The following is a 21,397-nucleotide window of genomic DNA, read 5'->3' on the forward strand; positions in this document are numbered from 1 at the left end:
CCTCCACTTTAATTTTTTGAGTTTGTAGTGACATGTTTTTATTCCCTTTTTATTTCTTTTTGGTATATTCTATGGGTATATTTTGTAGGTATCATGACTATCATATATAACAACTTAAAATTATAACAATCTAATTTAAATTTGTACCAGCTTACCTCCAATCGCAAAAGATAGCTACACTCCCCTACTTTATGTTACTGATGTTACAGATTACATTTTTATATATCTGTACACTAACAAAGATTTATAATTACTTTTGTGCATTTGTCTTTTAAATCCTATATTTAAAAAAAGTGGAGTTACAATGCAAAATTTATTGGCTTTTATGCTTGCCCATATATTTACCTCTACTTGAGATCTTTATATCTTTATCTAACATCAAGTTACTATCTACTGTCCTTTCATTTCAACCCAAAGGACTCTTATTAGCATTTTTTTTTTTTGCAGGGAATCTCTAGTGGCAATGAATTCCCTCAGTTTTTATTTAACTGGGAATGTCTTAATATCTCCCTCATTTTTTAAGGGCAGTTTTGCTGTATATAGAATTTTTGGTTGACAGGTTCTTCTCTAAATATTTTAAATACAGTTAACCCTTAAATAACATGGGTTTGACCTTCATGGATCCACTTATTTGTGGATTTTTCTTCTCTTCCTTGTGGTTTTCTTAATAACATTTTCTTTTCTCTAGCTTACTTTATTGTAAGATTACAGTGTGTAATATGTATAACATTGAAACTATGTGTTAACCAACTGTTTATGTTATCGGTAGTCAACGGTAGGCTATTAGTACTTAAGTTTTGGGGGGGGGGTGTTCAAAAGTTATATGCAGATATTTGACTGCATGGGGGTCAGTGCACCTAACCCCTCTGTTGCTTGAAGGTCAACTGTATATCATCCCAATGCCTTCAGCCTCCAGGGTTTCTTCTGAGAAATCAGTTGTCAGTCTTGCAGAGGATACCTTGTACATGACATGTCCCTTTTATCTTGCTGGTTTCAAGATTCATTTTTTGGCTTTTAACAGTTTGATTATGTGTCTTGGTATGAGTGTGTTTTAGTTTATTCTACTTGGTGTTTCTTGAGCTCTTTGCATTTGCAGATACATGTGTTTAATCAAATTTGGGAAGTTTTTGGCCATTATTTCTTCAAATAATCCATCTGCTCCCTTCTCTCTTTTCTCCTTCTGGAACTCTCATAATGCATACACCAGTCTACTTGATGGTATCCCATGGGTCTTTTAAGCTCTGTTTATTTTTTTTTCCATTGTTTTTTCTTTTTGCTCCTGATCCCAGACTCAATAATTTCAGCATTCTTATCTTTAAATTTATGGATTATTTTTTTTCTCCCTGCTCAAATAAGCTATTGAACCCCTATAGTAAATTTATCACTCAGTTATTTTATTTTTTTATCTCTATAATTTGTTTTGTTGGTTTTTATAATTTCTATACTTTGTTGATATTCTGATTTTGTTCATATACTGTTTCACTGTCTTCCTGATTTCCTTTAGTTATTGATTCATGTTTTTCTTTAGCTCTTTGAGTATATTTAAGACAGTTATTTTAAAGTCTTTAATAAGTTTGATGTGTGAGCTTTCTCAGGGACTGTTTATGTCAACTTATTTTATTCCTTTGAATGGGCTACGTTTTATTGTTCTTTGTGATTTTTTTGTCGTTGTTGAAAGTTGGGTATTTGAAAGAAGCAGCCACTTCCCCCAGTCTTTTCAGACTGGCTATGTGCCAGAGAAGACTTTCACTGATTGGATGGGCATGGTCTGGGCCCAGGGGTGAGCCCAAGATGAGAACTTTAGACCTTCTCTTTTTTTTTTTTTTTCCTGAATGTGGCTTTCTCAATTCCCCCATATACACAGCTTCTTTTAAATGTTGTAATTTCCCCCCAGGAATCTCACCCTAGCTTCTTTTGGGGACTTATATTGTCCTTTAGATGTCTTCATCAATAATACTTGCCCCAAGTATCTGAAGATCTGTAGTATCCCTGCAGTTTTCATAAACAATTTCCACTCCTTACTCTCCCTGAGATCTCAGTTAGACAAAACAGAGACCAGTACTTCAGGCAATCCCTAGACAGGTTAGAACACTGCAGTAAGGTTTTCTTTGCTCCCTCTGATTTGAGAGAGGAAATTGGTAACTGGGCTTCAGTGTCCTCTAAACCAAGACTGGATTATTCTGGGGACAGTGTAGGGGCAAAGACAAGTGAAAATGCCATGTAATTTCTTACTATGTTGAAGGCAGCGCTTCCTTGACTGAGAATTCACTTGGTTGCTCTCGATCTTTGACTGTTTTCCAGAGCTCACAGCTCAGCCAGCTTTGGGAGTTTAATTTGTTTTGTTAGTTAGCTGGTTTGGTTTTGGGTTGTGTGTGCGTGTGTGTGTGTGTGTGTGTGTGTGTGTGTTTTAAAGTTTCCATAGAGGAATGAGAGCTTGGAGCTTCCCAGTACATCATCTTGCTGATGTGACCTGGCTGTTTTTTCTTTAAACAGCTTTATTAAGATATATTTCACATACCACACAGTTCACCAAATTGTACAGTATAATTTAAATATGTATAATTTAATGTTTTTTTAAGTGTATAATTCAATAGTTTTAGTATATTTACAGAAATGTGCTATCACCACTACAATGTTAGAACATTTTCATTACCTCCAAAATAAACCCTATACCCTTCAGCTATCACCCCCAACTCCCCTATTCACTCACCTGCCCACCCGCAGCTCTAGGCAACCACTAATCAATTTTCTGTCCATGTATATATACCTGTTCTGGACATTTCATATAAAAGGAATCATACAATATGTGTTCTTTTGTGACAGGCTTCTTTCACTTAGCACAATATTTCCCCACATTCCCCTGCCCCAGGGTCTGTAGAAGGCACAAGGTACTGAGAAGATAAGTGGGAGTGGTGAGCAGCAAGGGTACACAATGGAGCAGGCAGACTGGCTCAAAACTGGAGTTACATCCAACAGCCACAACATGAAGAGGATGGAAAAAAAGATGGTGGTGAGTGAATAGTAGAAGCAAAGATTCACAGGAAACTAAGCACCAGAGAGAAGCAAGTCAGAATAAGTAAAGAAAAAGGACAGTGGTCAAGGGATTGGAGTTCAGAATAAGATGAAAGACTGAGTGTCATGGGAATAGCAAAGTGAGAGAAAAAGAAGAGGTTGTTATCAGAATAGCTTCTTGAATTTAAGATTTTAGGGATGGAATGTTTTTTAGTGATGACAGTGTCCAAGAAGTTGCCATCAGAAAAGAGGCTGGAGAGGAGGGCAGAGAAGGTGTTGGAAGAAGATATGGATGTCACCCAGTGTTGACATCAAGACTTGGAACAGGGGGAAAGTTTCCATGCCAAGTAACAATGTCTTCAGTGAGCAAGGAGTGATAGGAAGGCAGATAATACCAATTAGGATTGATTCAGATGGAGTAAGCCTCAAGAAGTGTAGATTTTGACAAGAGGACTGAAGAGTCATGGTATAGAAGCAGCAATGGGGAATGAAGTGCTAGTCAATCTTACTTCCCAGTCCCCAGACATGTCGGGGGTGAGAAACTGAGCATTCCACACTTTGAAGAACTTCAAGAGAAGCAACTTTTCAAGGGTCAGGGAGATTCGGGTTATGGCAAGAGGTGGAGGTGAAGGGATATCAATGGGGAAAGCAAAGTCGTTTCAGCAAATGATGTTGGGCCAATTGGATAGCTACATGCAAAAGAGTGGAATTGGACCTCTGTCTAACACAACATATAAAAATTAAGTCACAATGGATTGATGATGTAAATGTAAGAGCTAAGATTGGAAAACTTTTGGAAGAAAACGTAGGGGAAAATCTTCATGACATTGGATTTGTGATAATTTCTTGGATATGACACCAAAAGCACAGACAACAAAAGAAAAGATAGATAAACCATACTTCACTGAAATTAAAAACTTTTCTGCATCAAAGTACACAATCAAGAAAATAAAAAGACGACCCATAGAAGAGGAGAAAATGTTTACAAATCAAATATCTGATGAAGGCCTATGATTTTTGGCACCAATGCCAATGTGTGAGTTTTTTCTCTACATCAAGAAATTCTCTAACACTAGCTGGATGTTCTACAATTCAACTCAATTCTGACACTATTTACCTGGAGATACCATTAGATCCCACAGGATAAGGGCTTGGTCCTACAAGACTGTTCCCTTACCCTCAGGTGCCAATTGTAACTCCAGACTATTACCTGAGCTTCTGGCCTACCAGCTGTAGATTAGAGGTTCTGACAACCTCCTCCTTGGGTTCAATTAATTTGTTAGAGTGGCTCACAGAACTCAGAGAAACATTTAACGTACTAGATTACTAGTTTATTACAAAAGGATGTAACTCAGAAACAGCCAGATAGAAGAGATGCATAGGTCAAGGTATGTAAGAAGGGGCACAGAGCTATTCTCTCTGAGTTTTATCCTTTCCCCAAATCTCCAAGTGTTCACTAACCTGGAAGCTCTCCTCACCTCTATCCTTTTGAGTTTTTAATGGAGGTCTCATTACATAGGTATGATTGACTAAATCACTGGACATTGATGATTGATTCCACTTCCAGTGCCCCTCCCCTCCCTGAAGGTGGAGAAGGAGAATTAAAAGTCCCAAACCTCCAATCATATGGTTGATTTCACTGGCAACCAGCCCCCATCTTTTTAGGTGCTTTCCAAAAGTTACCTCATTACCATATAATTAGGTATGGTTGAAAAGGGGTTATTATGAATGTCAAGACATCTTTATCACTCTTATCACTTAGGAAATTCCAAGGGTTTTAGAAGCTTTGTGCAAAAAAATGAGATGAATATCAAATATATATTTTTTATAAATCACAGTGTCTAATATCCAAAATATATAAAGAACTTGTCTAACTCAACAATAAAAAGATAACCTATTTGAAAAGTGGCAAAGGATTTGAATGGATATTTCTCTAAAGAAGATACATAAATAGGCAAAAACTCATGAAAAGATGTTCTACATCATTAGTCATCAGGAAAATGCAAATCAAAACCACATGTAATACCATTTCATGCCCACTCAGATCACTATAATCAAAAAGAAACAATAAGGAGTGCTAGTGAGGATGCGAAGAAATTGGAACCTTCCTTGCTAGTAGAAAGATAAAATATAATGGCCGCTTTGGGAGACAGACTGGTAGTTCCTCAAAATGCTATACATGGAATTGTCATATGAGCCAACAATTCTACTCCTGGGCATAACTCAAGAAAATTGAAAGCATATTTTCACACACAAAAACATGTATACAAATGTTTATAATAGCATCGTTCATAATAGCCCCAAATAACCCAATGTCCATCAACTGATGAGTGGGTAAATAAAACGTGGCATATCCATACAATGGAATATTAATCCAGCCATAAAAGATAACGAAGTACTGACAACATGGATGAACCTTAAAAACATGCTGGGTGAAAGAAGCTGGTCACAAGAGAACACATACACAGTTGATCCTTGAACGGCATCGGTTTGAACTGCATGGGTCTACCTATATGTGATTTGTTTACAGTACAGGCCTACAAATGTATTTTCTCTTTCTTACGATTTTCTTAATAATGTTTTCTTTTCTCTAGCTTACTGTACTGTAAGAATACATGTAACACAAGATATGTGTTAATCAACTCTTTATGTGATCAGCAAGGCTTCCAGACAACAGTAGGCTCTCGGTAGTCAAATTTGGAGGGAGTCAAAAGTTATACACAGATTTTCAACTGCACAGGGGATTGGCATCCCTAACTCCCATGCTGTTCAAGGGTCAACTGTAGTATGATTCCATTGAAGAGTAGATTAGTGACTCGGGGGACTGGGAGAGGAAGGAATGGGGACTAACTGCTAATAAGTTCTGCTTTGGGGCTTCTTTTGGGGGTGATGAAAATGTTCTGGAATTAGGTAGTGATGATGGTTGTGCTACTTTGTGATGGTTGCACAACCTTTAGTGATTTCTATACTAAAACCACTGAATTGTACATGTTAAAAGGGTGGATTTTATGGTGTGTGAATCTCAATTTCTTAATGAAAATGAAAGGAAAAGAGCGAGGGGGAATTCAGTTACTGTAGTTCAGAGATTCCAGAGGGCACATGTGGAAAGGTTTTGGAGGGAGGGAAAGCATGAGCGGCTGTCTGGATAAAGAAGGAAGGTAACATCTGGGCAGTGATAGGGGTGAGGGGCTGTTAGGCACAGGAGGCTTGGAAGGATAGAAGGGGGTGGGGGTCAAGACTTCTAGGAGCACTGGCCCAGCAGATTCCTGGGTTTGGAGGGATCAAGGCATCTCAGGAAGTCAACAGCCTCTGCCTACCTGATAGTGTTGGGATGTAGTACCAGCCCTGGTGACTAAAGGAAGAGTAGGGGACTCCCAGGGTGGCCACCTCAGGATCTAGAAATGGGAGTTTCCAGAAATAAGGCAGTTGAGAAAAACAGGCTGGCAATGGGAAAGAGACACAGCACCTTCCTGGGCTTGAATGTGGTTCCTAGATCTTGGACTCCACATTTGAAGTGAAGTTCTGTGAATCCCCAAGAGAAAGATCAGATTCGAAAATACCGAGAACCACTGCACTCTGTCAGATCTCTTTGCAAAAACAAGCCAGAGAAGGTTAGATAAATAATCAAACGGGATCCAGGGCCAGGCGCCAACTTGAGTGGTTATTTCCTGCTGATGTTTATTGAGTTAGGAGCTATTAAGTGAAAATAGGACTATCAGAAACAGAGGTGGTGGGTTTGTCAGGCATTCAAACGGTAATTTATCAGACATCTAGACTTGCCAGGCACTGTGCTGGGAATGCTGGATGCAAACTCAGTACAGCCTCCACGAAGCTTGTAGATTGAGGGGTGGGGGAACCACAAGCAAATCTTTAAGGCAGTAATTACAAAAGAATTCATTGCAAGCATATAAGCACAAGGAAAGGAATAAGGAGCTATGATTCTGTATAACAGGAATTTAACGGAAGCTAGGCGTCAGGGCATTTCTCTGAAGAAATGGCATTTTGACTATCCACCAAAAGGGGGTGGGAAGTGAGGGCAGTGCAGAGGAAGGCCCTGGGGCAGGAAGGAGCTGGAGGGATGAGCGGGAGTTAAAAAACCTCAAGCAGTGGAGAATAGAGAGTCACAGCTAGAGAAGCAGGAGGAGCCAGATCATGCAGGCATAGGAGATTCTGGGCTGTGTTCCAAGAACACAGGGAATAGAGGGGGCAACAGAAGGGAAAGAAGGGCGACAGCCAAGCTCCAAGAGGGGGCAGTAGAGGAGAGCGGTTAATGGTTAAGGAGCAAGTAGTCTGGAGGCAGATGGCATGGGTTCAAATCCCAGGTCTTCCACTTATGACTCATGTGACCAAGGTCCAAGTTAGCTAACCTTTCTGTACCTCAGTCTCCTCCTCTGTAAAATGGGATAAGAATAGCACCTACTCCAAAGGATCATATCATAAGGATTCAATGATAAAAGCTTGCCACATACTGAGTAAGGAAGCATTGCTGACCTGAGTAGACTCAGCAGGAGCAACCCTACCCCGGGGACTCTTCCCCACCTCCAGACAGCATTTTTTGGGGGTTTTTTGGTACTAAGAGCTATTGGTATTGAGGAAAGTTTTGGCTTCTCTAGCGGCTTCCACTTTGAAGATCAGAGTCTCTTGGCCTTTGAAGACCATTCTGGCGGCATTGTCCTTGTGGCTCTGGCTATCCTGTGAGCTCCATGAGAACAGGGGCCATGCTGTCCCTACACCATAGAGCAGACACAGGGCCTGACACATGGGAGGTGCTCAGTACCTGATAGCGAAATGGATTGGGAATGCATACATGATCGAGCATTCCGTAGGTGAGGGTCATCCCCTCACTGAGGGCCTTAACATAATTTGTTCAATTCCATTCTCACCGCCATCCTGTGAGGAGGCTACTAGGAGGCTCCTGTGAGGAGGCTACACCTCCAGTAGGGAAGATCTGGGGAATGAGTCCTCTGTGGGGGAGCTGTAGTCATACATCAGGGACTCTAATTATTGAGAAATGTGTTTAATTTATAGCCCCAAAGAAGGGCTTTTTGCTAGAAGTTGGGATCCTGGATGCAGAAATTCAATTGGAAAGCCAGCTATGCTGAAATAGTTTCTCTAAAGCTTAAGCTGTGTAAACTTTATAGCTATGATCTCATCTTCCTTAGCAAGGCACGGGGGCGACGGGTCATTATACTTTTTTATGAAAGGGAGAAATGGTGCATCTTAGAGAGGCATAGTCCCCACCCCCCTACCCAAGCAGCCTGGCGGGGCTCAGAGCAGAACACGGGAGTCCTCAGTTCCCAGCTGCTAGAACATTCCCCAGCACACCCCCACACCCCATCTCGGAGAAGACAGAGCACAGATCAACTGGAAAGGCCGTGGGAGAACTGCCTGTGATCTTCCCCTGCCCTCTCTGGTTCCAATCAGAGTCCCACACACAACTTCCTACAGGCTGCTCCCCCCTTCCGCCCAGCCGGCACCTCACTGGCACCGTGCAAGCTGCTCCCTTCCCCAGCAGCCCTGCCGGTTTCTTCTCCAGAGACTATTATTTTGGGAGACTGCTGAGTTCAGCACTGCTGCAAGGTGCAGTCGGAGGAGCCCTTCTGTCCTCAGCTGGCCCTTTGGAGCTGGCCTCGGGGCCAGGGCGGCCCTAAGTGCGGCAGCCCTTCCTGCACAGGGTCACTGCACCCAACCACCGACCGTCCGTCAGCCCCAAGGCTGTCAAGGCAGGTGGCGCGGGAACTGTGGGCAGGAGAAGCAGAGCTGTCTCCGGCGCACAGCCCAGCCCAAGCCCTGCTCCTGGAAAAACAACCAAGGTCTTGCTCTTGCAGGCTCCCCGGAACCCGCCCCCAGCTTAAAGCCTGGGGTCATCAGCTTCCCAGAGTTTGCCTTAAAGCCAAAGAAGCAGGCTGGCCCATGGCCCACTGATCACACACGGGGCGAGTGGTGGGGGACAAGATGAGGATCTGGGTGGGGTGAGAGGCTTATATAAGCCCTTCTGTTTCGCAGCTTGCTCTCTGCCCTGGCAGCCGGGATTAGAGGACAGCAAAGCCTTGCTCTGACAGAGGAGGGGCCTCAGCCAGGACTGCAAATTGAGACCGGGTTGGAGTAGGCCCAGGTCCTCCCAAGGTATTTGTGTCCGGGTGGCAGATTAGCTGCGGGAGCCCAGGCAGCTGCCTGCCCTTCTCCTTCTGCTTACCAGAGGTCCCTGTTCCTTCAAGTGAGTCCCCTGGGGGTGGGGGCCACAGGGTGAGAAGGGCGCCCCCTGCAGAGGGCCCCGCAGCTCTAAAAGTCCCTTGTGTTCCAGGTATCCATGGGCTGGACAATGAAGCTGGCCACGGCGGCACTGTTTCTGGGTCTCACAATGGTGGTCCCCAGAGACGAGGAGGACGGCGACATGTGTACGTACGAGGCCCTGTCTGACACCGATGCTGTCCTCTGCAAGTAAGGCTGGTGGGGCCCGGGAAGCAACCAGGCAGGGCACAATGGGGGTTGAGATCTCCAGGAGGGGTGTTTGCAGAACCAGGGAGCATTGTCTCCTAAGTGGCCTTCGTGGGCAGGTAGAAAATCACTGAGCCCTGGAGACCACCTCAATGGAGGCCAGCATTAAGGGAAGAACTGGAGACAGGCTCCTACCTTCCAGACGGTGGTCTCCCGGACCCAGAGGGTATATACAGATACAGTCAGCTCCCCTTTATACTCCAGGGGGGCCTCCAAACCTGAGGGGCTGGCCTCACCCTCCCTGCTGGCACCCAAGAGAGACCATCCCTCCCCACAGCCCAGAATGCTCCCTTCCCCCAACAAAGAGGCATTTTAAAGAACAGTGGCAGTCCACAGAGGGTGTGGGATTGGACCCTCCCTGTGTGAGAAGTGGCTGTTTGCTTTTCAGTAAGGAGGCCCTGGGAGTGTGGGGCAGGTGGGCCTTTAAGGAGCGTGGCCACTGGGTGTTGTCTAGAGAGGAGGCTGGGCCTCAGAGGCGGGCTTTTTCCCTTCTCAGGACCCAAGCTCCTCCTGCCTATGTCAGAGTTCAGCTCTCTCCTCACTGACTGCCCGTTAGAAAAGCCAGTCTTAATTGTCCTGGACTCGTGGCTCATCCTGAGGGCTGCCCAGGCCGCTTTGCTGCCAGCCCCTCTGCCAGTTTGGTGACAAAGGAGCCTGGCATCCCACTGAAGCCATCGGAAGTGAGAGAGGAGGGAAGAACTCTTATTTCCTGCTCTGCCTCCTTGGGTACACTTGAATTCTTACAAATGTTAACTTTTAGAAAGATAAATACATGTTTTCCCTGAAAAAGTTAGGTAGTTAAAACCCCTCCCTCTCCCAAAAGCTAACACACATTTTGCTCTGTGCTCTTATCAGTACATTTCTAAAACTCTGGCCAAACAGTTCTAAATGGAGTTTTGAGTGGGAGGAGCGAACACGGCTGCATCTCACATGTGGGCTCCAGTCCTCTAGGTACTCTGCTGAGCGGAGCCTTCCTGGGGGTGGGTAGCCGTTTAACTCTGGTAGGGCAGAAGATCAAGTCCCCATGAGCCCGGGAGGTCAGCTGGGCGGGGCCACAATAAGGCCCCATTATGGAGTGCCTCTGTGCTTCCCATGTTCACTGCGGCACACTTAGAAAATGACCATGTTCGTGGTCACTGGGGGCGGCCCATCTGGGCCCCGGCTGCCCTAGGCTCTGCCCTGCAGACATCCACATGCTGGTGCCCTGGGGGCCTGTGCACTATGGTACGCCTGAGGGCTCTGGGGCATCCATTGTATGCCAGGAGTTCTGCTGGTGCCTAGACTCCTTGGCTCATTTCGCTGTTATCACGAACCCACCAGGTACGTATCACCATCCTCATATTGCAGATGAGGAATCCCCAAGATTGAAGAACCGGTCCACAGAGCTCACACACCTCGCCAGTGGCAGAGCCTGGATTCAGCGCCCCTTGTTTGGCTCTACACTCAATGCCCTTTCCCCACCCGCCTTTGGAGCTTCTCAAACTCGAGTGAAGGGGAACTGTCTCAGGGCACTTGGGCTGCTATAACAAAGTGCTAGGGCAAGGTGCCTTATGAACAGCAGAAATTTACTTCTTCTCCTCCTGGAGGTTGCGAAGTCCCAGATCAAGGTGGCAGCAGTTTCCACGTCTGGTGAGAACCTGCTTCCTGATTCACAGATGGCTGTCTTCCCACTGTCCCCTCACACAGTGGAAGGCCCCTTCCGGACGCCCCACCTCATAATGTCATCACACCAGGGGGCTGGGTTCGGCATATGAATTCTGGGAGAGGGGCAACTGCAACTCACTCCATTACAGGAGGTACTCTCAGGACTCCCTGGAGTCCACCAGGAGACCCCCAGCTTGAGAAACACAAACTTGCCACACTAAGGTTGTGTGCTAGGAAATGACTGGTTATAAACCGTCACTGCAAAAGGGGAGGTTTGTCTTTATTACTCTGAAGGCCTTTGTTGGTAAAAGATCATCACTAACTGAGAACACATCATGGATACGTCAGACCCCTGAGGAGAGATCAGGATGTCCTGTGCCAGGGCCCCCTCGCCAAGAACCCTGCTCAGCTCAGGCTTCTGACCTCTTCAAGACATCTCCCCACACCCCAAGAAGCCACTCCTCTCGTTATTAGGTAGAGTCTAATAGAGAGAGAGAAAAAATATATATATATATTATATATATATTTAGAGGGGGGGGCGCTTGGGTGTTTCAGTCAGTTAAATGTCCTACTTCAGCTCAGGTCATGATCTCACAGTTCATGGGTTCAAGCCCCACATTGGGCTCTGTGCCGACAGCTCAGAGCCTGGAGCCTGCTTTGGATTCTGGGTCTCCCTCTCTCTCTGTTCCTCACCCATTCATGCTCTCTCTCTCTCTCAAAAATAAATAAACATTAAAAAAATTTTTAGAGAGAGAGAACGCACACCTGACCACATGCACAAGTGGGGGAGGGGCGGGGGGGGAGGATCTTAAGCCGGCTCCTAGCTCAGTGCTGAGCCTGATGCAGGGCTGGATCCCAGGACTTTGGGATCATGACCTGAGCCCAAATCAAGAGTCAGACGCTCAACCAACTGAGCCACCCAGGCATCCCGAATAGGGAATTTTTGAAGTCAGGCCTTAACACCTGAGGGTATTAATCTAGAAAGGAGGAAGTTCATGTACAGGGACAAGCAGTAGGAAGACACCATTAAGGGAAAAGCTCTTCCGGGGTTACAGCTTACCGACCCCTGACAAAATCCTGAGATCAGAACTCAGGTTCAGTCTCAGCAGCGAGGGAACGACAGTCTAACCCACACCCTGTGGGTGCGTCTATTCAACAACGCCCTCCCGCTGCGTCAGCTCCCCTGGCTGGGAGCCCCCCCTTCCCCCCCACCCCGCCAAAGCCCTCTGGCCTGTGCTGAAAGCCCCCCCCCCCCGCCCTCAGAAGCTGCATCCCCACTGGAAGCAGGGGTTGCCTTTCTTTAACTTCACCCCATCCTGTCTAGTGTTGTCCTGCACACTGCATGGAACGAGTCTAGCTCCTCTTCCTCTTTTTTTTTTTTTTAATGTTTATTTATTTTTGAGAGACAGAGAGATAGAGCAAGAACAGGAGAGGGCAGAGACAGAGGGAGACACAGAATCTGAAGGGGGCTCCGGGCTCCAAGCTGTCAGCACAGAGCCTGATGTGGGGCTGGAACCCGCGAACTGGGAGATCATGACCTCCGCTGAAGTTGGACACGTAACTGAACCACCCAGACGCGCCTAGTTTCTCTTCCTCTTGAGTCTCCTTCAGACGTTGGGGGGTTACGCTGCCTGCCTCCACCCGCAGCTCTTCTCAGCTGGGCTCCCATCTTCATCGTCAGTTCCTCCTCGGGGGGCCTTGGTTCTGGGCCCCACTTCCGCGAGCGGAGGCTGGAGACAGACCCATTGCTCTTTTCCAAAGGTGGCGCCCCACACTTTGACACCGAGAACTGTGTGCCCACTGAGCCCCCTCGGACCTCTGTCCAGGTGGCCTCACCTCCATGGGCCTGCTTGTCAACCGTGCTTTTAGGCCATTGGAATTCTGAGCCCTTTCCACAGGTATAGCCCGGGAGCTGTCTCTCTCTGATCCGCGTCTTACAAAGCTGAGGGGACTTGGGTCACTACTAGTCGGAAGCCTGGAGACACGAAGTGACTCCCTAGGGAAGCTGTGTGGCGCAGCAGACGGCAGACAAGCCGCTGGAGTAGTTCTCCACCGCTGCACAAGTCACCCCAAACGTGGTGGCCACTCACACTTGTTGTGTCCCATTTGCTCTGGGCAGCGCCCGGCTGGGCAGCAAGGGCTCACCCGCGGCCGCGACCTCGTCTGCAGAGCGGACTGGCTGGGGCGGGGTGCTCTGCTCCCGAGCTCGCTAATGTGGGTGTTGACAGGCCTCGGGCCCTTGCCATGTGGCCTCTCCGTGGGGCTGTTCACCACACAGCGGAGGCTTCCCACAGAGCCAGGATCTCAGGGGCAGAGCCTGTGAGACAAGCCACAGTCTTCTTATAACGTGATCTTGGAAGTGACATCCTGCGCTGCTGCCAGATCTGCTCTGTTAGAATCAAGTCACTAAATCCAGCCCCCGCTCAAGGGGAGGGGGGCTCCCACTAGGGTGGGAGGACCAGGAGGCGGGGATCTCTGGGGACATGACACTGGCTGCCTGCCACACCCATGTCCCTGTCCCCGTAGTTCACCAACGATGAGACCCTGTGCTAGTTCCTTAACTTTCTTTTGGGCCTCGGTTTACTCATTTGGGAGATAAGGATAATGATAACAGCCGCTTTGAGGCATTGTAGGAAATGAAATAATGCCCATCATGCCATTCCCTTCCCTCCACCCCATCCCCCACCCTGCCCCCAAAGCAATGTGAGATAGTGACCACGCTGGGACCAGAGCCCCCTGCCCCTTCCCCCGCCCTCTCAGGTGCCTCTTGGTCTTGTGAAGTTGACCAGGAAATGTCCCAAATCTGGGGATGGAGATAGAATGTGTCCCATGTGAAGTACCACACGAGCAGGAAGGGCACTGCAGGAAGATGGCACAAGGTGTCAAGTGTATTCTAACTAAGTTTAATTTTGGATTCAGTTCATCTCAGGCCTGTCCAGATCTTTCCTTAGGCTGATTTGGTCATCTGTTACTTTTTATTTTTACGTTTATTTATTTTTGAGGGAGGGAGAGAGCACAAGGGGCAGAGAGAGGGAGACACAGAATCCCAAGTAAGCTCCGGGCTCTGAGCTGTCATCACAGAGCCTGACTCAAAACTTGAACTCATGAACTGTGAGATCATGACCTGAGTCAGAGTCGGACGCTTAACCAACAGAGCCACGCAGGCACTGCAATCATCTGTTAGTTTTTTTTTTCTTTTTAACATTTATTCATGTTCTTTGAAAGGCAGAGAGAGACAGAGCATGAATGGAGGAGGGGCAAAGAGAGAGGGAGACACAGGAACAGAAGCAGGCTCCAGGCTCTGAGCTGTCAGCACAGAGCCCAATGCGGGGCTCGAACTCACAGACCGTGAGATCATGACCTGAGGGGAAGTTGGCCACTTAACCGACTGAGCCACCCAGGCGACCCCCATCTGTTAATTTTAATCAACGACCAATTTGATCGTTGTTATTAATCAACTTTGTGCCACTTACAATTCAAATAAATTTGCCTTCTGTGTCCTGATCCAAGCCTTTGGTAAAACTCCTGAACAGAACAGAGGCCTGCACATGGCCCCCTGGCATGGCCTGCTGTGTGGAGTAACATGTAGTTTTCAGATGCTGGGCTGGCAGCGCCCTGTGGTGTGACAGGGGCTGGCAGCAGGGACCTAATCCCTGGTCCCCTGACACCTACCCTTTAGGCCCACTCACCAAACGTCAGCTTGCTGATTTTGATTAACTGTTTAAACATTTGCAGCAATTCTACCAGGATAAAATAAGGAAACCCGTTCGTTTCCTGGGAAAGGCCTCTGTGTTCCTCCGTTTCCATCCTGCCTGCCCCGTGGCCTTTCCCAGTCCGGGCTATGTGCTGACTCTCCCATCTCTCTGCCAGTGGAGGGTCCCTTCTCTCAGCCTTGGGTCTCGCCAGCCGCAGTGGCAGGGAGCTGTTTGGCAGAACAACCAAAATGTTGCCGGGAAGAAAAATGAAAACCCGTCCTCTAAAACTTGTTCAAAAGCCATTCAAACCATGGCCTCCAAAGGAATTACTGTAAACTTGCCAAGAGGTAGAAGAAACAAGTGTGCTCAGCAAACCGGAAGTTCAGCTAACTGGCCTGAGGCTGGCTTGGGTGGGGGGGTGGGGTGCTGGCCCACAGGACATCCTGTGTCTGCTCAGTGTTGCAGGCTCTGGCCCTCAGGAGCCACTGGAAGGGTGGGACAGGAGGAGAATGTGAGTTCCCTCCCACTGGAATGCAGGCCTTGCCTTTCTCCCCAGGTCCAGAACTCAGGAGCTCCCCCTCCAGATCTACTCCCCCATTATATTCGCACTGGGTCTCCTCCAGGCATTACCTCCAGCAAGGGAATCATGGCCAGCTCTGGGTGACCACTGGCAGGGTGTGGAGCTGGTCAGCCAAGCTGGACTTTGGGCAAGGCTAGGAATTCACCCCTTCTCTGTCAGCGAATCATCTTAACCCAATGCACCCTATAGAGATCCTGGGTCTTGGTGATATAAAGTGACAGAAGGACAGAGAGGAAGGGCAAGGTTTTTGTTGTTGTTGTTGTTGTTGTTGTTGTTTTTAAATATCTTTCTGACATCCCAGCCTGGTATACATCCCTGAGGCTCAGATACAGGTAAGCCCTTAAGGCTAACCCTGGTGAAGTTATGGGATCAGCCCTTCCAGTAAACTCGATTCTCAGAGCATTCTTGCTGTTCAGGCCTTCTTTGCAGGGAAAAAAATAGATAAATGGATTCGTACTACAGTCTTAGTGACCAGATATTTTACCTCCTAGGAGATATTTGCATTTTGAAAGTGCAGGGAATGGTAGGTGGAGAGCCTAGGTTATTGGGCAATGCTTGCCCCAAAGATGTGGGTTATTTAACTATTGGTGAGGTTTCCAGACATACAGAGGATCTTGATTTGTTTAGGGTTGACGAACGTCTGTGCCCGTGAAGAAGGATGTGCTAATTTGCTAAACCTTTCTTGATGTAAAGAGAACCTCCCCGAAAAGCAATGTGCAAATATTGTTCTTATAAACGCAATCCTACTTTAAAGACACGGACCAGGTTTGTCTAAGGATGCATGCTCTTTTTGAGAAGTCAATACAGATGATAGTTCACACTTTCTGACCACTGACGACTTGCTGGCTCTGTTGTAAACGTCGATCAGCTACTTTACTCCTCACACCAATACTTCAGGGGTGTCCCCATTCTACAGGTGAAGAAACCGAGTCACCAAGAGGGCAAGTAACTCTCAGGTCACACCAGTCACGCTAGTGACCACTACTAGTTGGTAGCAGGCCTAGGATTCCATCCCACTTGAGTCTACATTTTCAATGGGGCTAGACTGAAGGCTTTGAACCTGCCAGACTCCCCCTGACTATCTCCTTCTCTCCACAGGGGCCTTGAAGTTTTCTACCCAGAACTGGGGAACATTGGCTGCATGTTTGTTCCCGACTGCAACAATTACAGACAGAAGATCACCCACTGGGATGAGCCCATTGTCAAGTTCCCTGGGGCCTTGGAGGTGAGTGAGCAAAAGCCTGGAGCGGGAGGGCCATGGGTCTTGGTTTCCCTCTGAGCTTGCTCATTTGTGTGACTTGAAGCAAGGCCCTCTGGGTTGGGTCTGGTGGTACCAGGTAGCTGATGCCATAGGATGCGCCTGCCTCAGAGCAGCCCTATGGCCTTGGAGGAGGGTGGGGTCGGTTGGAGGGGGCTGCAGACCGGAAGCCTTAGTGGGACTGTGGGGCAGCTCTGCCAGGATCTTTCCCTGCTCCTGCAGCCCCTGGGCCCCAGAGCCTGGCTCGTCAGTTTATGTGGAGACCGGCTGATGTGTGCTTTGAAGTCAGCAGAGAAAAGGAAGAGAGAGGGGGTGTAGGGAGTCCTTTTCAAGGTTCAAGGTGGCTGGCGAATGGGGAGGAGCTAACTAGTAATGGGCAGGGCTTCTCATGTAGCTAAACAAGCAGAACAGTGCACCTTGACTCCATCGTCGCAGTATGAGACACACCGGAACGTTTGCTCAAACTTGTCTGAAATAGAAGATTGAAGCTCTTTTAGGAATTGGAAATAACTATTCTTTCCTCTAGGAAAGGTTAGTACTATCTTGTTCTGGAAGCTTCCCTTGGTTTGGGGGTGTAGTAAGCCTGGGGCAGGGCTGTGGAAGTAGAAAGTGGACTGTGGCTGCCACTCCCAGTGGCCAGAGCATGTCCTGGGGGGAGCTGCTCCAGTGTTCCGGTCACTGTTTCTCTCTTCATTGATTCCTGGGTCACACTGAGCCCCCACAGTCTCAGGAGAGGATGGCAACCTTGCTTTGTCTGCTGTGTTTTAGTAGGAGATGCCAATATCAACCTACATAAAAGGACTGTGATGTGTCCAGGAACCAGGTCACAAATGGGTGGAGGCTGAAGGGCCATGGTCAGGATGTGACCACATGCACACCATATGCACAGCCTTCTGGTCCCCTTTGTGCACCACGGCAGGGAGAGGCCACCGCCGGCTCTTCCCCTCTGTCAATCCAGGCCTGATGGCAGTGACTACATAAACAACAAAATAACAAGTTCTGGGGCGAGGGAATTTGCAAGTTTACTCAGATGTGGAGGGTAGATGCTTCTCTTTCTTAAACTGTTTTCACTATCAGGGAACCAGTAGATTGTGATGTGTCTCACAATTGATGAGATTGAAAACATGAAGCTTTGACAGGCTATTGTGTTTGCAACCTTGACAAAACATCCTTTCTTCCGGGAGGCTAAGCAAGCAAGTGACGAGAAGGCCTCTGAGTCTCTCTCCCTCAACCCTCCCAAGCCTCACGCACATGAACATGCATGCACGTGAACACACACACATGTACATGTCAGCCCTCCTCCCTTGGAGACCTCTGGCCTGGGGCACACCAGTGGACACGTGGGAGAAGCAGAGGAGATATAGGCCACTGTGATTCTAACACTTGGAACAGGAGGTGGAGGGCTGCGGGGAAGGAGCCCAGTCCTGTAGGGAAGAGTATAATGCTGCCCGGTGGGGATTAGATGCTTGACCTTCACCATTAATTCACTTGTCCTTGGCTTTGCCACTGAAAAGTAATGAGATCAACCGCATTCTCAGTCCAGTGACTGTCCTAGGAGAGATTCTCAGTAAATTACTCCATTCCGCCTGATGTTATAGCATATGTCCACTAGATGGCAGTGCAGACTTTCTGAGTACCTGGCGTACTTGGTTTGAAGCAAGTTTGGGAAATCTGCATTTGATTCCTTTTAGTTGACACCGATTGTCCTGGGGTGTGGGCATATAATGAAGAGAAAACATCACTCCCTCCAGATTATGAAATTTCCCACCCTGTCTCAGTCCAGAGGTGGGGCAGGACAGAAAACCTGGAGACTTATGAAGGGCAAGGACTGTGGTTAAGAAAGCCAAGGAGAGTAGAGATTTCACAAAGAAAAAATTGGTCAAAGTGGTAGAAACAAAGGAAAGAAACGTAATATTCTACTACTATAGAACTAGGGGGTTTGGGTTTTTTTTTTTTTTTTTTTTTTTTGTAAATTTAACTGACATTTGACAAGGTGATTCAGGGTTATCAAAAAACACCATTAATCGAGTGGTACCCACTTTATGCTGGGTCCTATTTGTGTGTCATTTCATTTAAAGTTTTCATCAAGTCTGCAAGTGAAGTATCTCTTTAGTTGAGACTGTTAGTGATGAGTGACGAAAGCCAACGCTAGCCGGCTTGTGCCAAAAGAGGGAAGAAACTATTGGTTCACAAAATGAAAACTCCAGGAATAGCTTCAGGCATGGCTGGATCCAGGTGCCCAAACAATGTCACCAGAAATCTATTTTTCCCTTTCTCTACTTTTTTCTATGCTGGTTTTATGCGTAAATAGACTCTCCTTGTGGTGGCAAAGACAACCCCATTAGCTTCAGATTTGTTTTACTAGTTTATCAATCCCAGTGAAAATAGATTGACACTTTTCAACCATTAAAAATCCCAGGATTTGTCCTGCTTAGATCACATGCTTATCCTTGAACCAGTGACCTTGGGTAACCCCACTAAATCTACAAAAGCTGAGGGCAAATGAGGATGGTTCCCCCAGAGGAGACCACTGGTAAGGGCTCTCAGCAGAGACACCAGGGCACTGGCACAGTCAGGGGACGGGGGCGGGGTAGGGGGGCTTGCTGAATGGAAGCTTTCTTGGGACAGAAAGCAGTGTTTGCTAAGGAGGGTGGTGGTGAAGAGGTGGAGATAGGCCAGGGGTAATGAGAAATGATATGATGGCTAGAGCTTCCCTTAAGGTGTCGAGGGAACAAACACCTCTACAGAGAGAGAAACTGGAACAGTTGGAGAGGAAGGGCTGCTCTCTGGGAATAGTGTCTCTCAAGAGTGTGGGCAGGGGAGCCCGAGTCCTTAGTGACAAAGCATGGGATTGAAGGCATTTCCTCTGGGCCCGGGGCCTACTGATAAAGGACAAGCAGGTTGTGACTGGCTATGTGGGGATAGTGCCTTGCTTCAAAGTGATTAAAGCAATGCCACCAAAGCAGCAGCTGCCAGTGGACATGTCTTGGGAGCCCCCACCATCACCAACCAAACCCTCAGGAGAGGTGCTGTGGGCCTGGGACAGTGCCTCTGTGCCTACCAGAGGTCTTCCTGCCTGTATATCTTTGTTCAGGCCACTTCCCATATTTGGACCCTGCCTACTGGGACACCCTGCCCGTACCAAAATGCTGCTGCTTCTAAGAAGACTTCTCTATCTCTCTCTTGGCCCTATCCTCATCCCTGGCTGGTGTCTTCTATCTCTGAACTATCTTAAAAAAAATTTAATGTTTATTTATTTTTGAGAGAAAGAGAGACAGAGAGACAGAGCATGAGCAGGGGAGGGAAGAGCACAGAGAGAGAGGGCGGAGGGAGACACAGAATCTGAAGCAGGCTCCAGGCTCCAAGCTGTCAGCACAGAGCCCAGGGTGGGGCTCAAACCCATGAACCACGAGATCATGACCTGAGCCGAAGTCAGACACTTAACTGACTGAGCCACCCAGGTGCCCCCTCTCTGAGCTTTTTAAATGCCCCCTACCCATCAGACCTAGAGTTTACTTCCTTCTGTCTTGTATTGTGATTGCTTGTTCATATCTCCCATAGCCTTGACAAGTTTGTAAGCTCTAGGAAAGCAAGACCACCCACAGCCCCTACCAGCATTGCAGGCCCCATGTTGACTGACTAGGTGAGGGGGTGAATAAATGAATGAATGAGTGGCTGCTGGAAGGATACCTCCTGGAGCGTGGTGAACTATAAGATGTGTGAGTCCCATGGTTTGCCTTTTAAGCTGTTGGGTGTCTGGGGCAGCCTGAAGAAAAGCTGCTGAAGCCAGTACTAGTCTCTCCTCTACCCAGGGTGGGGGTGGGCTCAGGGTTGGGAAGAGGAAAGCCAGGAGAGAAATCCAGTGGGTTTTCCAAAAGGCAAAGTAGTGCAGGAAAATATGGATGGTCCCTGTGCCAACAACCCCAAGAGTTAAGAGAGGTGTTGAAATAAGAGGAAGCTTTCTCCCCTGGTGCTTTGACAAACATTAAGAGGCAAGCGTCTTAAAATGCATCCCTTCTCAAGATGATGTAAACCGAAAGGCCCCTGAGAAGCTTCTTGACTGAGGCCTATTCTTCACCTTGAATTTAACCAGCTGGAATCCTTTTGAAGTGAAGAAATTACCTTTAAGTGGGGAATGTGCATTGCATTAGAGAGAAGGAACAAGGAGTCCTGGGGTCCCTCAGGTTTCCAGGCAGGCTTGGCTCCTCTCTCCGTTCCAGAAAGCAGGCAACTCTGAGTATCCTCCAAACAGACGGGACAGGCATAGCCCTACCCCACCCTGGGCCTGTAGGGTCTGTGTTACTGCCTCCTGGGGGGCCACCTCCTTGCCCTCACGGGCCTAAGGTACACACACAAGTCTGGACACATGTGGTAGAGTCACAGACTCTCCTTGCTGCAAGAGACCTCAGAGCTAACTAGTCCACTTCCCATCCTTCTCTTTACACACAGAGCAGAAAAATAGGGGCTGCTGGTCACAAAATGATTAGTGGAGGAGGGACGTGGGGCTCCTGACACTCAGAGGAATGCTGGGTAGAGCAGCCCCTGAGGGATGGAGCAGATTCTCTCCTTCAGGGAAAGAAGGGGCAGAGGAGGAGCACGCATACATGCCGGGCGTGGCCAGGCATAATTCAGCGTTAGGAATACGAAGTGATGCACTTAACAAATATCTATGGAACACACAGACACCATGGTAGTGCCTCAAAGTCAAAA

General features: G+C 47.6%; 1 protein-coding gene across 3 annotated transcripts in view; it reads left to right on the forward strand.

Moving 5' to 3' along the window:
* The first annotated feature begins 9,024 nt into the window (after positions 1-9,024).
* PEBP4 (phosphatidylethanolamine binding protein 4) overlaps positions 9,025-21,397 on the forward strand; it is a 206,127-nt gene continuing 193,754 nt past the window's right edge. For 2 of the 3 annotated variants that reach the window (XM_030312398.1, XM_030312396.1), the window contains exons 1-3: positions 9,025-9,229; positions 9,317-9,453; positions 16,528-16,654. In XM_030312398.1, coding sequence (XP_030168258.1) covers positions 9,323-9,453; positions 16,528-16,654 — 258 coding nt within the window. In that variant the 5' untranslated portion in view covers positions 9,025-9,229; positions 9,317-9,322. The remainder of the gene's footprint in view (positions 9,230-9,316; positions 9,454-16,527; positions 16,655-21,397) is intronic. The other variant, XM_030312397.1, reaches the window with a different exon arrangement.

Source organism: Lynx canadensis, chromosome B1 (genome assembly GCF_007474595.2).
Source record: "Lynx canadensis isolate LIC74 chromosome B1, mLynCan4.pri.v2, whole genome shotgun sequence".
Lineage (NCBI taxonomy): Eukaryota > Metazoa > Chordata > Mammalia > Carnivora > Felidae > Lynx > Lynx canadensis.